Source organism: Camelina sativa, chromosome 11, assembly GCF_030686135.1.
Source record: "Camelina sativa cultivar CO46 ecotype springtype chromosome 11, ASM3068613v1".
In the NCBI taxonomy this organism is placed as follows: Eukaryota; Viridiplantae; Streptophyta; class Magnoliopsida; order Brassicales; family Brassicaceae; genus Camelina; species Camelina sativa.
This window is the reverse complement of record NC_141890.1, coordinates 46,295,517-46,310,625: the sequence shown is the minus strand read 5'-3', so window position 1 is coordinate 46,310,625 and position 15,109 is coordinate 46,295,517. Positions and strand designations below refer to the sequence as shown.

The following is a 15,109-nucleotide window of genomic DNA, read 5'->3' as shown; positions in this document are numbered from 1 at the left end:
TTACAAAAACTTAATGCATATATAACAAAATAAATTATAATTTTAATCAGTTTTAAAATTAGTTAGTTAAAATAATCAAGTGAGATAAGGAACCACAACTAGGCAACAACATAACAAGAGGAAACCATCAAAATTTCAAAAGGGAGCAACTAATATTCTGTATAAATTAATAACCCTACAATATAATAAAATATATTCTTTAGAATAATTTAATAAAAGATTGAAGACACCAGGAAATTCAGAGCTTTAAAATTAAAGCAACGAAAATGTTTCTTGTTGTCCTTTTTCAAAACCCTAGAATCGATGCATTTGACAAATCCCAATCTTTAAGACATTATAATCGAGCTGGTTAGTGGTTAAAATATTTGTATATTGTATACATAGATAGGTGTGTGTGATCTCTTTTTTTTTTCTTTTTTTTTTTTTATGTCATATAAGAGGATAAGCTTAGATAGGTGCGTATTAGCTTCTATTGATTAATCAATGTTGTTTGATTAATTTCCCAGCTAATATTCTCTATATATCCCAAAGATTTTCTAATATCATTGCACACTCTTTTTGTTATTGGGATGGAAACACTACTTACTGTGTATATGATTATCTATGTGTACACTTTAATATTATGGTTGATACATGTTAGAACTAATTAGGCCATCATTAATAGGAGAACACCAAGGGTGTTCTAAGCCCAAAAAAATTATAAAAATAATAAATAGTGGCTTAGAACACTTTTTTTAGTTCTTTATGTAGAACTGATTTAAGCCCAGTTCTTATTTGACGTGGCTTCATGTGATTGGACGAGATTTTTTGGAAAAAAAGAAAATATTTCATTTATATAAGTAAGCAATTTAAATGTTAATTTATAAGTTTTTATAATTGTAATATGTTTAAGAATATTATATTAATTTATAAGTATATAATTGCTTTTATATAAGTAAGCAATTTAAATGTTAATTTATAAGTTTTTATAATTGTAATATGTTTAAGAATATTATATTAATTTATAAGTATATAATTGCTTTTATATAAGTATGCAATTTAAATGTTAATTTATAAGTTTTTATAATTGTAATATGTTTAAGAATATTATATTAATTTATAAGTACACAATTGCTTTTATATAAGTAAGCAATTTAAATGTTATTTTATAATTTTTTATAATTTGTAAAATGTTTAAGAATATTATATTAATTTATAAGTATACAATTGCTTTTATATAAGTAAGCAATTTAAATGTTATTTTATAAGTTTTTATAATTTGTAAAATGTTTATGAATATTATATTAATTTATAAGTATACAATTGCTTTTATATAAGTAAGCAATTTAAATGTTATTTTATAAGTTTTTATAATTTGTAAAATGTTTATGAATATTATTTCACTATATCTTTATTCTAAGAATACCATAATTAGTTCTCCCATTTTTTTTACCTATGATTTTAACAACTGATGTAACATTATTTTCACTATATATTTAATCTAAGAACACAAAAAAAAGTTCTCTCATTAATGATCCCCTTATAAGCCATGAAATATCATAAATATTAATAAGAAAACACCACTAAATATATTAATATTGCTAATTAATATTTAAAGTGACTAAAAATTCGATTTATATATACTTACATATGTACACTCGCCATTAATGTGGTGAATTGTTTATAAATATTAAATCCTAACCAAAATAAAAGTTAAATAAATTAAAACTACAAATAATTTTAAAATATGTTCACTTTATAATTCGTATTTTTTCTTTTGTGATTGGACCTTTTATTTTCCTGATTTTTCAAAGATTTGTTATATTTTCCCAACAAATTCAAGACAAGATTGAGTATGCCAAAGTTATATTATAATTAATATTTTCTTTTTACCAACCAAAAACTAACCAAAGGAAAAGTGTCACTCATCATCACGTCACTTTTGGGTTGACTAACCCATTACCGTACACAATTTCCTTTGCAATGAGACGGTAAAATTAAAATGATTGTGTTTCATATGATTCAGTTTTTATGTATTAGATTTCATATGATAGATTGATTCATACTACTATATATCCCCTGCTATATTGGTTCAAATTAATAATTTTCATTTTAAGAAAAAATAAAATATGTATACAACACGTGTGGGTGTATGTACGTGTGAGTTTGACCAGATGAAGGAAATGTCACTAGCGCGTGTTAGGTGTTGCATTGATGACTTAAGACGAGGGCATAATTAAACAAAACCATACCATATATTTGTTTGTAGAGGACAAGACATTGGTTTATTCGATGGTGTCACGTATCTTCTTGACCTTACAATTAAATTACTACTAATACGACTTATTTTCTAAATTCAAACCATTAATTATTATATACTCAAGCTTATACTATACAGTCTATACTAGATCCAAATTCAACAGTGTTAATTAAATGGTATACATGCATCACCTATTAATACGTGTTTAATTAGTCTCATGTTCTTAACAAAAACTACAAATAAAGTTCATTTTGTTTCTAGATAATGTTTTCCGATCAAAACTGGACTGACCTCACCTTTGTTTATTTTACTGTTGAATCTTTTATTTATTAAGTTCATGGGTCAATGATTAACACAACATTTTGTAATAATTTTCTTATAACAAATTAATTTGGTAATTGGTTAGAGAAGGATGTTCTGTGTACAAGGAAGATACGACATCGGAGTTGATAATGTCATGCTTTAGTTTTTCTCCTACTTCACTTTCTAATTTTTTTAATGACAAGAAAATTAAAGAAGATCTTTTGGACTTGCGAGGGGCTGACTTTTCTGTTCATAGATAAGAATAAACTAATTTTTCATTATAATTAAATTTAAATAATTATTACTTAAGAATCAAACAAAATATATTTATTTAAAGTCAAACCTAATAAGTACTAACTATTTAGAGGGAGATAGACAGAGAAAGAAGATTGCAGCAGTCCTGTCACATTTTGTTGCCATCCCTCTAGCTTGTCTTTGGACGACCCTTTAATCCATTACCTAACCTCATCTCCATATTAACACTAATTTTCTTGGTCTAATTCTCTGAGTTGGGTTTGTTCGAATATTGGGATTTTTGTGACTAGACGACGTCGTTTACGAAGCTTCTCTGGCCACAAGTTTTGTTCATTGGCCAGATTCTAGGTCCAAGTGTGTTAGTATTACTATTAATTAATTAGTAATAAGATTCGAATTTAGACAATGCAATATTGCGAATTGCAGATTTTCAGAAATTTAACTGTTATATATATTATATGTCGCTGCTTGAGTTGTCTATCCTGATCTTTTATGTCATACAAATAAATTTAAATCATCTTATCTATATTTGAAGTTATAAATGATACAAGCCACACAAAAAAAATGATACAAGCCACACAATCTTAAAACCTGACATTTTCTTGAAAATGATACTATTATAATTAAAGAACATGACAAGAGAGACATAATAGTAGTCCAAAATCAATATCCACCCTAGGTAAAAGTAAGAATTTTAAATTTTATTTTTCATATCCGTGTACGTACAATTTAAATAACAAGCATGTATATTTTTTTAATCTATCGAACACGAAACAACTGCTCCAAAATCTTAACACAAAAACTTAGGTGGGGTATTGGACACGGGAATGTGAAAAAATTTAATAGAATGATGAATTCCACTATTATTCGATCAAACGTTTTATAAGTTCTTTTGAAATCTTGTGTTATTGGAATGTGTAGATTTAATCATTTTTTTAAAATCTTTTAGATTTTAGTGTTATTCAAATTATTACTTTTTAACTCAATTAAATTCAAGTGTTATTAGATGTTATCTAATTTTATACAACATCATTATTTAGCGAGAATGCAAAAGAATTGTTATTTCTAATATTCTTAATTATATATATGTAACAATAAACCACGACTATCTAGAGTTTGATTTCGTTAACTTAGTTAGAGATAGTTCTTGTTGATGACTTCTGGTTATATATTATATACATATACACAAGCATATGACGATATGACCAAAAACATATCAAAAACAACATGTTGAAATGTTAAAATCCAAACGATGTTTTTCCTTGAATTAGTGGAAATTGAACATGGTACGCTACTACATCCACTTCGTTCCAATCACCACAACCTGAATCCTAGACATCTTCTCATTCACAAAGATCATATTCCAGCATCTTCATGTATGAGAGATGAGAGGTAAACATTCTCTCCATAAAATTGATCCATGATTCTGACACGAACTAGAGCTATCTATGCAATTATGTAGCTGGAGAAGGAAAAAAAAGCAGGAAAATAAGAGAGAGACACAGAGTATAAGGGGAGGGAGATCCAAGGGGAGGGAGATCCAGGAAAAGAATGAATATTAACAATACCGTGCGATCCACAAAACCAAACTTTGAATCTTTTTTTTTATAGGGTTTCTAGACCTGCCAAGCAAGCGCACCTGTCATGGCAAAGGTCGTATGCATCCCCTTCTTTTCAGTTTGGAAGCCCAAACAAGAACGTAAATCTATGGAGATAGATTCAATTTCCTTCTTTTTAAAAACTCAACGAGGGACGTTGATTAGAATCAACAGAGTTGATGGTTATAGGGTCAACGAGAGTTGATGGTGAGAGGGCCAACGAGAGTTGATCAGATACTCCACTTATATTCCCGTAGGCTCACATATTATTTAGGGTCTTCGACTTGCCAAGCAAGCGCACCTGTCATGGCAAAAGTCAAAAACAACCCCACCCAACGCAAGAACCTTGCTTCTTTTATCAACAAGGGTTGATGGTGAGATCAACGAGAGCTGATGATATTAGAGCATCAACGAGAATTGATTAGTATCAACAAGGTATTGATGGTGAGATCAAGAAGAGTACTTGATCGTGAGAGCATCAACGAGAATTGATTAGTATCAACGAGGTGTTGATGATGAGATCAAGAAGAGTACTTGATCGTGAGAGCATCAACGAGAATTGGCTAGGATCAACGAGTGTTGATGATGAGATCAAGAAGAGTACTTGATCGTGAGAGCATCAACGAGTGTTGATGATGAGATCAAGAAGGGTACTTGATCGTGAGAGCATCAACGAGTGTTGATCGTTAAAGCATCAACGATAGTTGATTAGGCTCAACGAGTATTGATGATGAGATCAACGAGATCAGTTGATCGTTAAAGCATCAACGAGTATTGATGATGAGATCAAGGGTTGATCGTTAAAGCATCAACGAGTATTGATGATGAGATCAAGGGTTGATCGTTAAAGCATCGACGAGAGTTGATATCAGATGTTGCGTTTGTCCCAGCACAGTCATATATATTGATCCCTACAAGAATACGAAACAGATATTGAGTCAAGTTTACAAGATATATATATGTATAAGCAGAAGACCGAGATATGTAGAAACAGAGTAACAACGAAACAGAGAAACCCTAGTCTACGCATGTAAGGAAAAATATAATAAAAACTCCTGGACATAGAAGATAACGTATATACCTTGATGACATGGCCGAACCCTAACAAGAAGAACATCGACTTCTGGTTGTTAATCAACGAGGGTTGATCATGGAGATCAACGAGAGTTGACAACGAAGATCAACAACGAGAGTTGATTAGATATAGATCAACGAGGGTTGACAATGAGGATCAACGAGAGTTGATAAATTCGATGATGTTATTTGTCACAACATATATAGAGAGAGCAAACCCCATAATAATCCTAGTTGGTTTATGATTTAGGAAAGATCCTACGGTTGTAATTTATTCTAATCTTAAGTAATCCACGGTGCAGATGAAACACAATGAGGAAAAGTCGGTAAAAAAGACATAACAAAAGTCGGTTAATATAATACAAATCTGTGCCCTGAGATTGGTTCGGTTAACTTTGGTTAGATAGTCCAGTTTGACCTCGATCACGAAAGAGAAAAGCAAAAAACACTAGCAATATTTCACATGCAGGTGGAGAAGATCATTACATTCACAAAGATCACAAAGGTTTTCATTTTTTGGTACGACTTGAGAGAGTAACCAACACACATTAACTAAAGATTGAGTTATATAGACATGAGAGATTGCCCAAAAACCCCCACACCACATGAAGAAATGATAGCAGATCACTCTTCAAAGATTGGTCCAAGATAGTCACCTTCCAAGCTAGCCAACGCCTGAAACTCTCTCTCTGCCTCCATCCACTTCGTCCCAAGCACCACGACCCTCACTGTAGCCTCAACCTGGATCCTAGACATCTTATCATTCATGAAGATCGGGTTCTCTCCTGGGATGTACTTGTAATCCGGCATCTTCGTGTATGAGAGGTAAACATTCTCGATAGGACCACATCTCATGAACACACCGTGCTTCAAGACCTTGTGCACCACACCGTGAATTATCTCTCCTTTAAAGATCTTGAAAGTCATTCCGCTGAACATCACCGGGAACAGAACTTCACCCGTGTGCTCCCTGATTTTGCCTTCTCCAATCTTGTCCAGAGTTGTGACTGCCACGTAGTAGCCAAGCTCCTTGGTTACTTTCTTTGAAGCGAATGCGTCTAGTAACTGGACTAGTATAGCCCTCTTTAGAATCAGCCCTTTAGCGCCATGATTTCAGCTGGAATCATCACGTTCCACGGTAACTGGACTTTGAGAAACATTTTTCAACCTTCAAAACCAAACCAAAAAAAAATTGTCAAACAGTTACATAAGGAATCATCACGTTCCACGGTAACTGGCCTATACCTATCATCACATAACATTTTTCTCAAAGGAAAGAACAGAGAAAGACTCTTGAAAAAAATCAGAACGAATAGAGAAAGAGAAAGATAGTAGACAGAGACTTCTAGGTTCTTCTCTGAAACGAACATCTATGTTTACGAATCATCATCAGCAACCTATGATCAAATGTTCTGTCTTTATTTAAGAATCTGGATTACAATAAATGCACTAGCAACATACCAATTCCACCTCTCGACAGTAATCAGAGCATAAAATCATAAACCGATTTCACATTATACTTATACCAAGACTAACAGAATGATTAAAAAAAAAATGTGAGCTTTGACTATAAAAAAAACTTCAGTCAGGCATTTAAACAAACACTGTGCAGGCATGTAAGTAACCAAGGGAGAATCCACAAAAATTCCATCGAAAGCTAACAACTTTACAAGAAATGAAAAGACCCACAACAGCTTTGAGTTTGCAATTTACGACTAAGTACTCAGACCATTTTTTTTCTACATTTTCTCTAGCAACCTACATTGTCCAAGACCCTATAGAACTGAAAATGTCTTGAGAAAATCGGAAGAATAAAGAAAGCATACCTTTGCTTTAGATTCCGAAGGTAGGAAACAAACGAGAATCGAGCAACAGAGAGAGTGAGACTGATTTTGAAGAATCAATAAACAAAGCGAGGCGAGAGAGAGAGAGAAGAAAGAGAGACGAGACAAGACGCTCTCGACTCTTTAGACTTCAATTATTTGGTTGTTTACAAGTTAATGGGCTATAAAGGCCCATTACTATTGACCCATTAATATCCAATTTTTTCACCTGAACGTAACGACGTTTAAAATCTATACTAGCTATATAAGTTTCTATAAGATTGTCCACCTAGGATTTAAAACTTCATATTATAATTAGACATATCACTAATTAACATTTTTTAAAGATACAAAAATTTATATATTATTTAGATTCTTTTTTAAAAAGAAAAAGTTTAATCAATAGAAATAAAATCTATATAATAAAATATTACAAAATAAATGTAACTATGCAAATATTAGTTGACATAATAGCGAGTCGATTTAAAAAAAAAAATAGAAATTTTCTTCTTTTTGTGTTTCTAGAAATTGTAAAAAAGTAAAACCCTAAATTATGAATATTACTATTGTTTCTTATTTGATTTGTGCTAATTTAAAAAAAATATATATACATATTAATCCATTAATAGACATAATAGCGAGTCGGTTTTAAAAAAAATAGAAATTTTTTTCTTTTTGTGTTTCTAGAAATTGTAAAAAAGTAAAACCCTATATTATGAATGTATCTTGGTTTCTTATAAATACTTTACATTATATTCGTTATCATGGCTACCTATTGTTTCTTATTTGATTTGTGCTAATTTTTTTTTTAAAATATACATACTACTCCATTAATAGTATTTAATCGTAGGTTGTATGGAATCAACGTCGTGAATTGATACATGGAAATTTAGATGCCGCTTCAACAGGTGAATTTTTAACTTTAACGTTTGATGTTATGTTTGCTATATTGTGTTCTAATGGTTTAGTTGTTCGCCAGAAAATTGGATCCAATGTTTTAGGATAATTTTCCAAGGTATGATCTCATCTCTTCTCAGTTCTCATGATTTGTTACATGTTTTCATATGTGATCAAATTAGCTAGCTTCTAAAACGAAAAAGAGAGAAATAAACAAATATATGCATGGTTTACATATATGTTTTACTTTTACGTTCCACGTGATCTTGAGAAAAAAAGCTAGGATTCATCCTTCAGGTGATCTCTTCTACACTGTAACATGTTTGTTTTTATTATTTAATGGGTGGATTTTTCCTTTTAATTTTTGTTGGTTAGTTCATGTGATTAACATGTAATCTCTATATAATACGACTACAGGCTACTATTTTGGTATTATGATTCAAGGTTCTAAGATTACAATTAGGTTTTGTGTATTTTAAAGGTCATGAAACAATAGTGTAATCTTCTCCTTAATTACTTGATTTGTAGTCAATATGTGAAAGGTGCATATTGATAGTTGTGATGTTTATTTAATAAATAAAAGTTGTTATGTGCTTCTGTATAAACTATTGTTATGTGCAACCCTAAGTCTTTGTAACTTGAGATAATAGTTGTGGCAGAGTCATCGAAATTGTATCCATCGTGATATATGGGATTTTGAACCGTTGTTGTATGTTGCGTTGTTACCGTCGTTGCCGTCGTTGCCGTTATTTTGAGTTTGTTCTCCATCAGACTCCATCGAATGAAAAAAAAGAAACAAATGACATAGATTAGTAGAGAGACGTGAGCAGAGAGCGAGGACTATTATGCTCCTTGGTTGAGATTATGTGAAGAAAAGAGTAAATTGTGATGGAGACGAGACAGAGAGACGCGACAGAGGTGGTGAAAACCATTAGCGGGTATGTGACTCATGTCTTGGTTGTGGCAAGTTTTGATGGTGGTGGTGGAGCCAAGACAGGTTAGATCTGAGAAGGGAAAGAGGAAGAAGAGAAAGAAAGTGAAAGGATGATAGAGATAAAGGCTGTGTTGAGTAACCAAATTTAGGGGTTAGTCGGCGCCAAATATGATGTCTTTTGGGAAATGTAGATATACCGGCATGATATCCAACAAGCCAAGAACCTCAATAGGCATTAAACTTAAGGAGTTATGCGTGTTACTTCCTGGCGAAGAAACTGCTGGAAAGTGGTGCAATTTTTGCTAAATATGGAACATGAACAGATTCAAAATGGGTTATTGAAGACATCTTTATGAAGTTGTAAGGATGTTCGATCGAGCTGAAAATTTGTGGAGAGATTCGTGCTAATATAAACTCCATAATCAACGTGGAATTGCAAATTGAATTGTTAGTTTGTGTTTTATTCGAGGGTTGTTATAGAGGCTTTGTATATATGGAATGAACAATGACAAGTTGTATTGTGGGTTGGGCAAACAATCTCGGGTTGAGCTGAAACCTTTTTGGTGAATAGAAATCTTTTTACTTTGGCTTGCATTGGTCCTTGATTATAATAATTTTCTTACTTTGATTAGGACTTTAGGAGGATGTTAGCTTTCATTGCTTTCACTCTTTCTGTTGCATTGCCTGTAAAATTTCTGAGCCACGTTTTCGTTTTTCATTAGTAGCATATTGAGGATTTAACTCAAGAAAAATTTTCATTGCAAAGGGATCTTGATGCTTCACGTGCGCTGGCAGAATCCTTAGCATTAGAAAATTCTTCGATAACAGACACTTATAACGAGCATATATGTACATACTTGTGGCATCCTACTATCCTAGAGATAAAAAAAAAATATCATTTAAGAGTGAGAAATTACAATACAATCAACTCAGTAATTGAAAAGTAACTTGAAAACCAAAGAACATAAACAAATGGTAGAGATATGATAAGATAATTTATGTGTGAGATTTATAAAGTTTTATAAAATAATTATAAAGTTTTACATTGTAATTTTGTATGCTTATATAACACACATATTTTTTTTGGTCTCTGACCTTTAGAGCATTTTTGAAAAAAAAAATTAGGGGAGGGCATGTTTGAAAGCAGATATTGAAAAAGAGTTATTAATCAAAAATCACAAAAATTAGTGTATGAAAAATTTGCTTTTTTTTTTTGTTATTTATTAGATGTATGTTATCAGATATCACCAAACACCCGTTTATGTAACATAAATGATGCTTAATATAAATAAATGAACATTTGTGTTAAAAAAAAAATCAATACGTTATTATACTTTTGCATACTATATGTCATTTTATAGCTATTTAAATGATTTTTAAGTCTAAAACATTCTCAAGATAATCCATACAAGCATATCCGTGCATAGCGCGGATTAATAACCTAGTCAAATAAAAGATCTTTTCTTTTTCTTAATGGAAGAATAAATATTAGGATGATTAACCTTTGAATCCTATACTGAAGATCCGCTATCTCCCTATTTGTTTATTCTCTGCACGGAGGTGTTAATTGCGAATATTCGTAAGACTGAGCGGGATAAGCAGATAACAGGGATCAAGATCGCGAATAAATGTCCGCCGATTACGCACTTGCTGTTTGTGGATGATAGCCTATTTTCTGCAAGACAGATAAGGATAAGTGTGGTGTTATCTTGGACATCTTAAAGAGTTATGAGGTGGTGTCGGGACAGAAAATAAATTTTGACAAGTCTTCGGTTCAGTTTGGGAACACAATCGATGAAGGGGTGAAGAGTAAGGTGCAGCAGGTCCTTGGAATAACAAACCTAGGAGGGATGGGTTCTTATCTAGGGTTACATGAGACTTTAGGAGGGTCAAAGACGAAAGTTGTCTCCTTTGTTCGGGATAGACTTCAGAGCCGCACAAATGGTTGGACAGCAAAACAGCTTTTCCGAGGAGGAAAAGAAGTGATGATAAAGTCCGTTGCTACTGCAGTACCGACTTTTGTTATGTCATGTTTTTTGTTGCCAAAAACGGTCACGTCCAAACTCACTAGTGCAGTGGCGAAGTTTTGGTGGAGTTCAGGCCAATCTGGGGGGATACATTGGTTAGCCTGGGAGAAGTTATGTGGTAGTAAACAGTTGGGTAAATTGGGTTTTTGAAATGTTGATGATTTTAATTCAGCTTTGTTGGCTAAACAATTGTGGCGCCTGATAGAGGCACCAAAGTCTCTTTTCGCTCAGGTTTTCAAAGGCAGGTATTACCGGAATTTGAATCCTATGGATCTGATACGATCATACTCTCCATCTTATGGGTGGCGGAGTATAGTTTCAGCTAGATCTTTGGTACACAAAGGGCTTATTAAATGGGTTGGTTCTGGAGACTCCATTTCTATATGGACTGATCCATGGATACCGGCTCAATCCCCAAGACCAGCGTTGTGCAAGGGACCTTTTAAGGACCTTTCTTTAAAAATTTCTCATTTAACGGATCGCCAGAAAAATTCTTGGCGTATGGATATGCTCCATGAGCATTTTTTTCCGGACGATGTTACATTGATAGTGGCTTTACCACTGGGTAGCTCTCAGTCGGAAGACTCACTAGGTTGGCATTTTACGAAAACCGGGAAATATACAGTGAAATCAGGGTATGATACGGAACGCTTAGCGAAACAACAGACTTCTCAGGTCATTCGGTATGGGCCTGATATTACTCCTCTTCTAGCGGGAGTGTGGAGGGTGTCCTGTCCTCCAAAAATTTGGCATTTTATGTGGCAAGTTTTATCAGGGTGTATTTTGGTCACCTCAAATTTGCGACAGAGAGGTATTGATTGTGATTCTGGCTGTGCAAGATGCGGGGATGATAAAGAAACAATCAATCATGCTATTTTTCGGTGTCCACCAGCACGTCAGGTCTGGGCTCTAGCTCAGGTGCCTATCAGATCGTATCCTTCCAAACAGATTCTATGTATGTCAATGTGGACCATTTTCTGGGTTCTTCAAATCCGGGTTCTCAGATAGCAGCTTTCCCTTGGATTATGTGGTATATATGGAAGGCGAGGAATGCTAGAGTTTTTGAGAATCAAATGGAAAAACCGGACGATGTCGTAAGGGTAGCGTTAGGGGAGGCGTCTACGTGGTTACAAGCACAGACCAAGGTTGTGGATGAGGAATCTTTCACCATTCCAAGTGCCTTTGGAGCGTCGGTGTCGGGGGGCATAAGACACCTTCATGGTGTCTTTCCCAGGTATCGGTGTTTTGTAGATGGTTCGTGGAAAGCAGGTGATGCCTTTGCAGGTGCAGGGTGGACGTGTTCGTCCTCTTTGGACGCAATGACGACGAGGGGAGCCGCCAATTTCCGACGAAGTCTTTACCCATTACATGCTGAAGTCGAAGCCTTTGTCTGGGCGATGCGGTGCATGATTGGACATAACTATCGGGATGTGGCTTCTTATACAGATTGCTCATACTTGGTGAAGATGGCGTCTTCTCCTCAAGACTGGTCGGCCTTCAAGACCTACCTCGACAATATCAAGACAGACAAGGAAGAGTTTTCCTCTTTTTTTTTGTCTCTAATTTCAAGAAATGAAAATGTAAGTGCAGATTCACTGGCACGCCAAGCGCGTACGTATCCATCTCATGCTTTGTTTGTAGATTATTTTCCTCCTGATTGGCTTATATGAGTTGATATTTTTGTTGACAAAGAAAAAATTAAAAAAAAAGCCTTAGAAGATATTTACAAATTAAGCCAACTATTATGTCTTTTTACTTTCACTTTTGAATAGTTTCTTTAATCACTAAAATTTTTAGCTTAAAAAATATTTCGAATAAAAAATAAGTTACATCACAATAGGTGCATGACCAACCATGTAGAGAACCTCGGTTTTGTCCTCTTGCCTTATGGGGAGACCTTGCATCCAACCTCCTTCACCATGGAGAGAACCTTGGCTCCGCCTTCCTCCACCTTCTTCCCTTGGGGAGATAAACTTAGGTCCAACCTCCTTCACCATAGAGAGAACTTCGGCTCTGCCCTCCTCCCCATTCGATCTTTTAGGTCCTGCATCACCTCGATGGTTATGCCACAATATTCTTAAAGCTTAGAACATGTTCAAGCCTTTTAGCTATCTCAGAGTTGCTTGCTCTAGCAACCAATAAAACTAAAAACCATTTTCCAACGTCACAAAATCTTTTGATAGTAACTAATGTTAAATTTGCCAATGTATTCGTGGAAATTTTTTTGACACACCATGATGTAGCCTCTGTCTCAGAGCTCCTATGCATCTATCAACAACGATTTATGTTTTTCCAATCTATCTATGTTTGTTGTAAGCTTGTGTTTGATTAGCCTATTTTATCTAACCATTAGGTTGATGACATTTTTCTCTTTATCTTCTTTTGGGATTGACGAATGGTAACAATTATGTTTGCACAAAAAGAAAGGTATATGATCCTCCATTTTTTGGGTTAACATATTAATCCTCCATTCCAAACTAAAAAAAGGAGAAAGTAGGAGTATATTTTGGTTTAAAAGTATAAGGAAAATTTGCCTTCTGATTAAAAAAGTTTCACCAATAGAGCAAAGTTGAAAGGCAATATCATGGTAAATAAAAGCAATAGAACAAAGTCGAAATTGTCTCTGAAAATCATATGTTGTTGAAAACTTCTTGGTAGACAATATTTTGTAGAGCATTATTGTCGTAGTGTTTTGTTCTCCTTTAAGAATATGAAGTCCTGTAGTTGTAGTAACTCTGGAGAGGGCTACATATAATTTTCTATGAGAAAAGACTGGGCATGGCAAATATAAACCAACCTTTTTTTTAAAGCTTTGACCTTGGCTCTTATTGATAGTCATTGCATAGCAAACTCGTACAGGAAATTGACGTCTTTTTAGTCGCGCAACCACAAATTTCTCTATAAATATCAAGACAAATTCTTCATCAAACATCATATTCTACCTCTCACATAAATTTTTAAATTTAGTAATATCAATTTTTATTTAACTATAATATCTTTTTTTCCCTTTTTTATGTAACTTTTATAGGGTTTTTTTTTGTTAACAAAAGATTAGCTCAGATGAGCCATGGGAAGAGAAATTGTTTACATACAGAACATTATGCGGAGAAGTGTGCGCATGGCGTCCCAAAAGATCCGCTTTTACATTTGCATTTCTAGGAATAAAGGATAAGGAAAAAGAAGAAAATTATTCCGTGTTCATCTTGATATCATCGAGGTATGTCGAGAACGCCGGCCAGTCATGTGGCGAAGACACCATCTTTCACCAAATCAGAGTTGTCTGAGTAGAATGCCACATTACGGTAATCATGTTCGATCATGCAACGCATAGCCCAAATGAAAGCTTCGACTTCAGCGTGTAAGGGGGACTCTATCGAAAATAATTAGCTCCCATACTTGACGTCGGATCATGAAACTGGGTACAAAACCATCCGGCTCCTGCGAATGGATCGCCAGCTTTCCAAGAGCCATCAACGAAGCAACGATAGCCTGAAAAGAACATGGGAAGGGAAATGACTGACCCTCGTAACTGAGATTCGGTTACCGTTTGCTGGACTGTGGAGTCCGCATCTTCACTCTCCTCCTGAGCCTGCTGCCAGGAAAATACCTCATCTTCGGCTACCCGAATAACCTCCTCTGGCCGCTCAGTAATGTTTTCAAAAACCGTTGCATTACGTGCTTTCCATAAATACCACAAAATCCACGAAAGGCCGATACATGGGACTCCATGCTAGTGGGGTCCAAGAAATGATACACATTAGCATAGTTACAATATTAATGTTAACTATTACTGAATGTATTTTAAAATAACTAAACATGTTTTATTATGTTTATTTTACCCACGCATCGAGTGTGATTTTTTCTATCCCAAGCAATTTGTATGATCTTGATTTTTTGTTATTTTTTATAGTTTTGGTTTCCATATGTAAGGCTTATGTTTGAAAATTCTAATTGAGTTT

At 34.0% G+C, this 15,109-nt stretch overlaps 1 protein-coding gene and 1 pseudogene across 2 annotated transcripts; one reads left to right on the top strand and one right to left on the bottom strand.

Moving 5' to 3' along the window:
• Window positions 1-5,939: 5,939 nt before the first annotated feature.
• On the bottom strand, window positions 5,940-6,634 carry LOC104726318 (DNA-directed RNA polymerase V subunit 7 pseudogene; annotated as a pseudogene). Its single transcript, XR_015570532.1, has one exon. The product of XR_015570532.1 is annotated as a DNA-directed RNA polymerase V subunit 7 pseudogene (transcript).
• Window positions 6,635-9,077: 2,443 nt separating this feature from the next.
• Window positions 9,078-12,820, top strand: LOC104728960 (uncharacterized). The gene is made up of 3 exons (XM_087473034.1): window positions 9,078-9,186; window positions 11,323-12,068; window positions 12,155-12,820. Exons 1-3 carry the CDS (start codon window positions 9,078-9,080, stop codon window positions 12,818-12,820), a joined length of 1,521 nt encoding a protein of 506 aa, XP_087329160.1.
• The last annotated feature ends 2,289 nt before the right edge of the window (window positions 12,821-15,109 follow it).